The following is a 9,593-nucleotide window of genomic DNA, read 5'->3' on the forward strand; positions in this document are numbered from 1 at the left end:
ATATCAAGAAACAGAACCAGCATACACATTAGGTAATTCTTATGCTACTTGGTATTTACAGATAATCTTAAAACTAATTGAGCGAATTAAATTACTTCTCTATCGGTACGCCTCTGCATTCTCTTACACACCTCTCTACCTCCATCAAGTTAGCTGGAATACATTATGGTTTCAAAAGGAGGTGTTACATAGGGACTGAATGGAATATAATGTACAAGTCATTACAACAAACTCCTACACATCCTCATTAGTCACGATACATTATAGTTAATTTCTTGTTGACATGCCAATCTCATCCAGCCCTCTCCCATTTTATTTCCCTATCTGCCCCTCTCCTCTCGCTTCTGTCTCACCTTTTGTTTGTCATCCTTTTGTTCCATCTGATCATCTGCTATTTCCTTGTTCAATTTTGGTCACTTTTCTGATTTTTTTTTTTCAGGTTTGCTCATGTTCTGTTTCTGTGCAATCTTTATTTATTTATTTATTTTTTGTCGTTTATCAGTGCTAGTATTTTTCTCTCTCTTATGAATTACTCTATAGTTTGTCCATTTTGATGTGTGTATTTCATGATTTTTATCGTTCAAGTATTTTATTCTTATTACTTTTAACACGTCACAATTCCAGGTATGCTGTTTATATAGTGTGCATAGCTATGGATGCACACACACACACACACACACACACACACACACACACACACACACACACACACACACACACACACACACACACACACACACACACACACACACACACACACACACACACACACAAGCATTCTCTCTCTCTCTCTCTTCCAATTTTCTGGCACTATTATTGTCTTCCTCTCTTTATTATTCCGTTCACCTAAACTAAGTAATTTTTCCTCCCCGCATTCGAAATACAGGCGCGGGTTTAATGTGTCTGAATCATGCCATTGTTCAGGAATCTTTATGGAGAGCGACTTTAATATTGCTAATTATACCTGGTCGTAATTTCCTTCCCTTCACCTGCCTGCCACTTCCATTTAACTGACTTGTTTGTGCTCTCTCTCTCTCTCTCTCTCTCTCTCTCTCTCTCTCTCTCTCTCTCTATGAATAGAGTGTATTTTTTGTTTGCCATTATTGTCTTGTGCTGTCCATTAGCTAATAACAAGGCTAGATTTTCATCCCTTTTGAAAGTAGTCCAATTCTTTTGTCAGTATTTATTTGAATCAACTCGCTTGTAATTCAATAGCATCATAAAAAAACTCATTTTTTCCTTGTTTGCATTACTCTTTCTCCCCCTTCCTCCCTCTCATTGCCTCTCTTCCCTACATCCATATCTAGCATCATTCCTCATTTACCTTATCTTTTCTGCCTTCCTTCTACCCTCCCTGCAACCCTCATCACCTCCATGGCGGTGGTAACAGGGCGTGCGCGTGATAGTTTTATCTGAAGGTGGAGGCGGAAGGCAGGAGGCAGTGTGGCGCTGGCCGTGGCGGGAAGTAGACGCCGCGCACCACTATGGCCCAGCAAGGCGAGGCCGCGTGAGTGTCGCTCCTCGGTACTGGATACGCTCCCGCACCTCGGCAATAATTGATGAGATCTTGAATGAGTTTCCTCACTGTCCACGGTGCATACTATTACTCTAAGGCTTATTACTCCGCCTTGTGATCTGAAGAAAGTTCTGGGACCCAGTGCGTGTGTGAGTGAGTGAGTGAGTGGGTGAGTGAGTGTGTTTGTGTGTTTTTTTTGTATGTAGTGACAGCTGCATCGGCGTCACCTGTTATTGTTGTGGTGGTTGTGGCGTAAGGGAGGAACCGGAAAAGAAGTAAGAGGAGGAGAAGGAGGAGATGGTGTAGGAGGAGAAGGAGGGAGGAACGTGGCTTGAGAATCTCGTGAACTACCACCAACACCACCACCGGCGCCTCCACCAACACGCCCGCAGGGAAGGAGGAAGACACTCAGCGGTGCAGCCATGGTAAGAACGCTTTGTGGTTTGTGTTTCCATGAGAGGCAGCTTGTCATCGCCTTATTGTCTTCCCTGTCGCGCTCATAGAGGGGCACACCTTCACCAGTCAGGTTATGGCGTGGGTATGGTGCGGGTCCCTCAAAGCCGATATCATGATAGTGTGTTTTTTTTTATAGCTGATTCCTTCTTTGGTTCTTTGTATCCTTCATAGCTTTTTATATGGCATTTTTATCCGTTTTCACCCTTTGACAGGAGTCAGAGATTTCCTGAATACGGAGAGAGAGAGAGAGAGAGAGAGAGAGAGAGAGAGAGAGAGAGAGAGAGAGAGAGAGATTCCTCTTGATCCAAACACACACACACACACACACACACACACACACACACACACACACACACACACACACACACACACACACACACACACACACACACACACACACACACACACACACACACACACACACACACACACACACACACACACACACACACACACACACACACACACACACACACACACACACACACACACACACACACACACACACACACACACACACACACACACACACACACACACACACACACACACACACACACACACACACACACACACACACACCTGTTGTCCGTAATACACACACCTATTATAATCAGCATCACCTGTCCTACATGCGTCACAATTACCTTTCCCAAAGCCCACACATCTCTTAATTAACACAACTCCCCCTGGCACACCTGTTTCAATTATCCTCACCTGTCTTGACCAACTTCACCACTCGGTCCCTTACATTTATTATAATGAATTTTGCTCTCATTGAACCTCCTCATCTGGTACCAGGAGACATCATTAGTTACCTGTGCATCTGTTTATTAGTTCATCCATCTATCAATCTATTTTTGATTTTTTTTTTGCCCTTATTTTAATTTATTTTTTTTACTAAACTCTCGTATGCATTATTTCATATCGCATTCTAATAATCTGTGTGTCTCACGCGTTATTCGTACATAATGTGTCCATTCTGTGTACTGCACGCAATTTTTATACTAACATAGAATAATCTATATGTAAAACTTGAGAAGATTGTAATTTCACTGCCTGCCTGAATACGAGTGTGTAAATATATTTCCTGCAATTCATAGGTGGCTAAAGCATTTCTAAGGTTAGTATTTTGTGCCGTAATTTACATTTCTGTATTCTACGTTCACACTGCGCTGGCGGCGAAGGTAATCTGATTTCACGATTTGGCCGCGGTACCGCGCTCGTTTCTTTTTCCTTTTTATAAGACATATGCACTTGCACTTTGTTTCCTTTGCTTAATTTTTATTTACCTTTTTTTTTCCAACTGAGACATCATTAATGTAGTTAGCAAGACTACGTGTTTTATATTTTTTCCGTAAAATAAATCAACAGCAGCAGCAGCAGCAGCTACGGTACCTGAATCTAAAACGAGGTTTTATTACTCTCACAACAATTGTCATACTCGGTGGATGCTTCTCCTCGCCCTCCTTTCCTCTATCATCTCTCCTCTCTGTTTTTCTTCTCCCCCTTCCTCCCTCCAACCTGTCATTCCTTAGCCGCCTCCTTTACTGATTCTATATAAAAGTAGATCAGACGTGACTTTATTGGATGAAACTTTTGATTGGCTGGCTGTCGAGGGCGTGAGGGCGCGTTATTCCTGCACCTCTCAGTACTTTTCCTTCTCAGTACTCTATGTGTTAATGCAACTATGTTTTTTTTATATATATTTTCCTACGTGGAAGTGACAGTGAATCCTAACGAGACCTTCACAGCGAGAATTCCTGACCTCACAGCTTCCACACTCACGTCCGGAAAAACGAACACTGAGCCCTTCAAACCTTACAGAAACACAGAGGCATCTTGGTAGTTCTGGAGAGAGGACTCACTTGAAATGTACACTATTTACCCATTCACGCTGCACTCAAAATTAGCTCAAGGAAGTCACTGAGAGATGCATGTATGTTAAAGATGCACAGTCGAGAGGGTCCGGGTTCAAATCCCGGAGGCGGCGAGGCAAATGGGCAAGCCTCTTAATGTGTAGCCCCTGTTCACCTAGCAGTAAATAGGTACGGGATGTAACTCGAGGGGATGTGGCCTCGCTTTCCCGGTGTGTGGAGTGTGTTGTGGTCTCAGTCCTACCCGAAGATCGGTCTATGAGCTCTGAGCTCGCTCCGTAATGGGGAAGACTGGCTGGGTGACCAGCAGACGACCGTCGTGAATTACACACACACACACACACACACACACACACACACACACACACACACACACCGCATAGTGTAGTGGTTGGCAAGCTCGGCTCACAACTGAGAGGGTCCGGGTTCGAATCCCGGAAAGCGGCGAAGCAAATGAGCAAGCCTCTTAATGTGTAGTCCCTGTTCACCTAGCAGCAAGTAGGTACGGGATATAACTCGAGGGGTTGTGGCCTCGGTGTCCCGGTTTGTGGAGTGTGTTGTGGTCTCAGTCTTACCCAAAGATCGGTCTATGAGCTCTGAGATCGCTCCGTAATGGGGAAGGCTGGCTTGGTGACCAACAGGCAACCGTGGTGAATTACACACACACACACACACACACACACACACACACACACACACACACACACACACACACGTCTTCATTCCATTTGCCATTCCGTAAACACTCAATTAGCCAGCAAGTCACTCAGGCAACTGTGTAGCTAGTTTATTAGGCAACCATGCACGTTCTCATACATTTTTCCTTTCAGAGTAACGCCTTTGCCTTCTTACATATAGTGTTATTGTTGTTACCTTTCCTCGAATTAGATTACGTTAGGTTAGGGATAAGGTAAAGCTAGGTTGGGTTAAGTTGCATTGGGTTGGGTTTGATGAAATAAAGTACTTGTGTTAGGTAAGTTGATTTGAGTTTAGGTAAAGCAACTATATGTTAGATTCAATAAAGTTTGGCTTTGTAAGATTACTTTGGTTGATAAATATATATATATATATATATATATATATATATATATATATATATATATATATATATATATATATATATATATATATATATATATATATATATATATATATATATATATATATATATATATATATATATATATATATATATATATATATATATATATATATATATATATATATATATATATATATATATATATATATATATATATATATATATATATATATATATATATATATATATATATATATATATATATATATATATATATATATATATATATATATATATATATATATATATATATATATATATATATATATATATATATATATATATATATATATATATATATATTACGTTAGACATGGTTAGCATAGGATAGGTTAGGTTAGATAAGGTGTATGGTTGGGGTATTTGTTGGTTATGTTAAGCTTGATTCTAAAGCACATATTCAATATCATTACTTCTCAACTCTTACTTTACTCATCATTTCCTCAATATTGCCACCTCATTGTTAACATCATCACTGTGTAGGATACCACTTTTGTTTTTCCCTGTCACTGCAGTATCACCAATTTTTCGCAATCAGTACCACGACCACCACCAACACCAACAGCAACAACAATAATACCAACATTATCACATTCTCTTAAGTCTTGTATATCTATCCAGGTTATGTAACTGTACTTATGGTTCAGTGATATTAAACCTTGAGTAGAAAGTCGTGAATGGTATTCGGTAATTGTAATACTACACACACACACACACACACACACACACACACACACACACACACACACACACACACACACACACACACACACACACACACACACACACACACACACACACACACACACACACACACACACACACACACACACACACACACACACACACACACACACACACACACACACACACACACACACACACACACACACACACACACTTTTGGTGTTGTTTTTACCTGTGCCTCAGAGTACAAAGACAGAGTGAGAGATGGAGCTTAAGTAGGCTCTGTTATATTCTCATAGGCCACTTTGTTTTCCTCTCTTTAGCTACTTTAACCCTCTTTTGTTCTGGCATAAGTTTTCTTTCACTTTTCTTGGTTGGTTTGTCATCCAGAGGCCTTCTTATCTAGATTTTCTCGTCGACAGTGCCTGTGTATACGTTGTTATTGGCTTATAGAAAAAAAAAATATTGGCAATGAACACAGTATAGATAATAACTTCGGAAAAGTTGAGGCGAGAAAGACATTCAGGGTAAAAATGTAAACGAACAAATGAATTATTATACGGTGCGAAATGTTGTGATACAAGCGTTACAATCACGAGTTGCATGTCCTTCCTAGTGCTGCTATGTGGTAAGGAGACGTTATTTAACTCATTCACTATAAGAGACAGTCTCTGAACTTGATGTAGTAACTGAATGTTTGACAGTACAAAGTAAATACATATATAATGTATGTATAGCTTGGAGTGACTTTTAATTCTGTTCTTTACATAGAATATCACCGTAAACATAATATAACTTAAGTGATAGTAAAATGATATCTGAAATAAGATAAAACTTATGCTGTAGCACTAGAGGCATGAGAAGAAAAGAAAAGAATACACCAGGCAAGGTTTTCCTGGCACTAAGGAACAGGAGGAGGAGGCTGTATAGTTTTCATTGTCATGGAATGTAAACAGTGTTCCAGCATTCCAGTGAAAGTCACTTCTCCCATTCTTCTGTGTTCTCATGGATAGACCAGCGCCCTTCCTAGCTACAGTTTTTCAGTATTGTACAAGATACATATCCTGGTCTAGCTAGGTACAACAAGATAAAAAAACTGTCTTCTTTGGGCGATATTCTGTCGTCGTTTCCCGGAGGCTTTGATATTAAATTCATAGGAATCTGACCTGCGACCATGACCTGACCGTGCGCGTCACATTCCTATATCTTTCAGGAGTGGATCGTGGTGAGCATGTCTATCATGATTTTGTGATACCTTTCTCTCTAGCTCTTGGTTACGACATCACGTAGGAGCCGAGGTGGAGAGGGAAGGATTCTGAAGTGGTATAGTTAAATGGGGTATTAGGGGTATGACTATGGTGATGTAGATAAGATTCTTACGGTTACTATTAAATTTGAATGGGACTAGAAGTAACTCTTCAGACTAAATAAATTAGAAAAAAAGAAGGTACTGGTATATAATAAGAATGGTAGATTACTGAAATAGTCATACTAATTACGATGGTTGTGATGAGTCATTAAGGAGTTTTTATAAGAAAACTAAATAAAATTATGGATAGGTCTAAGTGGATATAGGTACATAGATTTTATATAAGCACTGCTAAGTGTGGATCTGACTTCTCTGCTCCTTTCCTAATTTTGTTATGTTTTTATGTTCCTAAAGGTGCCTTAGTAGAAACAAACTCGAACCCTCTGTTTATCGCGGTGCAGACGATGGTTGGAGTGTAGCTCATCAAGGTGGTGGGGGATGAGAACCACTCTCATCCAAGCTCGCGGGTAGAGTTATGTGGTGCGAGGCGAACTGTGGGCGGCACTGTTAGTCAACGGTCACAGAATTCCGGGCATGTCTTCCGTAGTTCATGCTGCGAGGTACAGCTGCAGGAATTGTGGGGAATCGTGTTGAAGGTGTCACCCGAGATAGATAACTCGATGTTGCTTCGATCAGGTTGCGGCGAAACTGCTGCCGCCTGGCGTGTTTGGACTGGAAATGTTTCAACGTTACGTGCTTCTTTTTATCGACATCTTTTATTTCTCTCTCTCTCTCTCTCTCTCTCTCTCTCTCTCTCTCTCTCTCTGTGTGTGTGTGTGTGTGTGTGTGTGTGTGTGTGTGTGTGTGTGTGTGTGTGTGTGTGTGTGTGTGTGTGTGTGTGTGTGTGTGTGTGTGTGTGTGTGTGTGTGTGTGTGTGTGTGTGTGTACGACAAGAAAAAAAGGTAGAATGTTGACGAGGAACAAGTACGCAAAGGTGTATGGATGACGCTAAATGACGTTGCTCTGTATTTTGCTTATCTGTAGCAGAGCAAGTGATGTGTTGAAGTGGCGGCTTGACACGGCGTCGAAGTGGGCGGTTACGTGTGTTGTGGTGTGTGAAGTGTCCTCGTCTCAGTGTGACGTTTAATTGCTGCGTCATTTGGGTGTAGTAGCAGCAGTGGTAATGGTATTCCAGATTCGTGGTGACTTAACATAAATCAGTGATGATAAATGTTACTTTAAAAAAACAACAACTTACATATACTTTTACTTAATGTCAGTTACTGAACTCGAGTTTGGATTGCTCACTTTTCCTTGATTTCCCATTCCGTTAATATCTCTCAGCCTTTCGATTTTTTTTTTGTTCAATAATTGCAGAGTATTTTTTCTGAGCCGTGTTTTTAAATATATTTCCCAATTTCGATGTCAGGTATAAGATATCACTTTGACCGTCCATGAGGTGTGTAAATTTCCGAGTGTAACAACGTGAAAAGAGTCGGATGGTGAGAGTGGAGAGGGATGTAAACTTTTCCTTGGAGACACCTGTTTCACACTCTAGCAAATAGATACTGGATGCAGACCGAAATATTGCAACAATGACTTTCTGGTATGAGCAGATGACTAAGAATCGTACCCTCTTTGTGTGTGTGTGTGTGTGTGTGTGTGTGTGTGTGTGTGTGTGTGTGTGTGTGTGTGTGTGTGTGTGTGCGCATGTGCATGTGTGTCCCTGCCTGCCTCCTCTATGAGACCAGAAATGGTCTGGACCGCACCCTGAAAGGTAAGCAAAGCAAGGTATAAAGAAAATAAATAAAACTCTTCTAGGAATCTCTCAGGCCAAGAAACGTCGCTCTGGTTCATCAGTATCTCTGCCATCCTGGTTAGGTTGCATTGATATTCAGTGTCAGTGGTCGCTCTTTCCTGTAAAATAGTTAGTAAATGCCTTATCTTTTTTGCCACCACTACGAACGCGTTGTGTCTTGCCTTTCATTTGTAGAATTAACGTATTTTCCGGATATTTCTATATTTTGTGGTAAATTTCAGAACTCTTGCCACCAAAATAGTTTTCTTTCCTTTTTAAATCCAGGCAGGCAGGAGAAAAATCAGATAATTTCCAAAGTAAAGATCTTGGAACCATTTTTCACATTGCATTGAAATGTTAACATTCTTTGTTTGTTTTGTTTTCGTAGATTCTTTTTCGTCCTGCATAAATCATGACCACCATGAACAGCACGAAGCGAATACAATAAAGGTATATTTCCACTTAAAGCTTAACTAACATCTCCTTGTCGTTGAAAATGTAATAAACTTCACTACTGAAAACACGAATATAACATGCATTATGAACAGTGTTTGCACGGTGGGTATTGAGTAGGGAACCCCTGACTTGACAAGACCATTTGAAGGAGAACAACGAGGACAGTCACGCCATTAGCCAAGAAGTCCTCATGCCCCAGGCCTTTAGTGAATTAACGTTTCATTAGACACGGAGCTCTCCATTCCTGAAGAAAACCGTCTTCAGCAAGTCTTGTTAGACATCATGGCCGGAGAAGTGCTAACAATAACATGATAACAGTAATGATAACGATGGTGAAGAAGGAGGAGGCGGAAGAGGAGGAGAACGAGATAGAAGAAGAAGAGGAGGAGGAGGAGGAGGAGGAGGAGGAGGAGGAGGAGGAGGAGGAGGCAGAGAGTGGGTGAAATGATAAG

The 9,593-nt window shown here is 40.8% G+C and overlaps 1 protein-coding gene across 1 annotated transcript in view; it reads left to right on the plus strand.

The window, feature by feature from the left end:
• The first annotated feature begins 1,453 nt into the window (after positions 1-1,453).
• The window catches only part of LOC123518183, a 329,501-nt gene continuing 321,361 nt past the window's right edge, over positions 1,454-9,593 (plus strand). Inside the window, exon 1 of the mRNA XM_045278872.1 lies at positions 1,454-1,941. Within this exon, the coding sequence (XP_045134807.1) occupies positions 1,939-1,941 (3 nt within the window). The 5' untranslated portion in view covers positions 1,454-1,938. The remainder of the gene's footprint in view (positions 1,942-9,593) is intronic.

This window comes from Portunus trituberculatus, chromosome 43 (genome assembly GCF_017591435.1).
Source record: "Portunus trituberculatus isolate SZX2019 chromosome 43, ASM1759143v1, whole genome shotgun sequence".
In the NCBI taxonomy this organism is placed as follows: Eukaryota; Metazoa; Arthropoda; class Malacostraca; order Decapoda; family Portunidae; genus Portunus; species Portunus trituberculatus.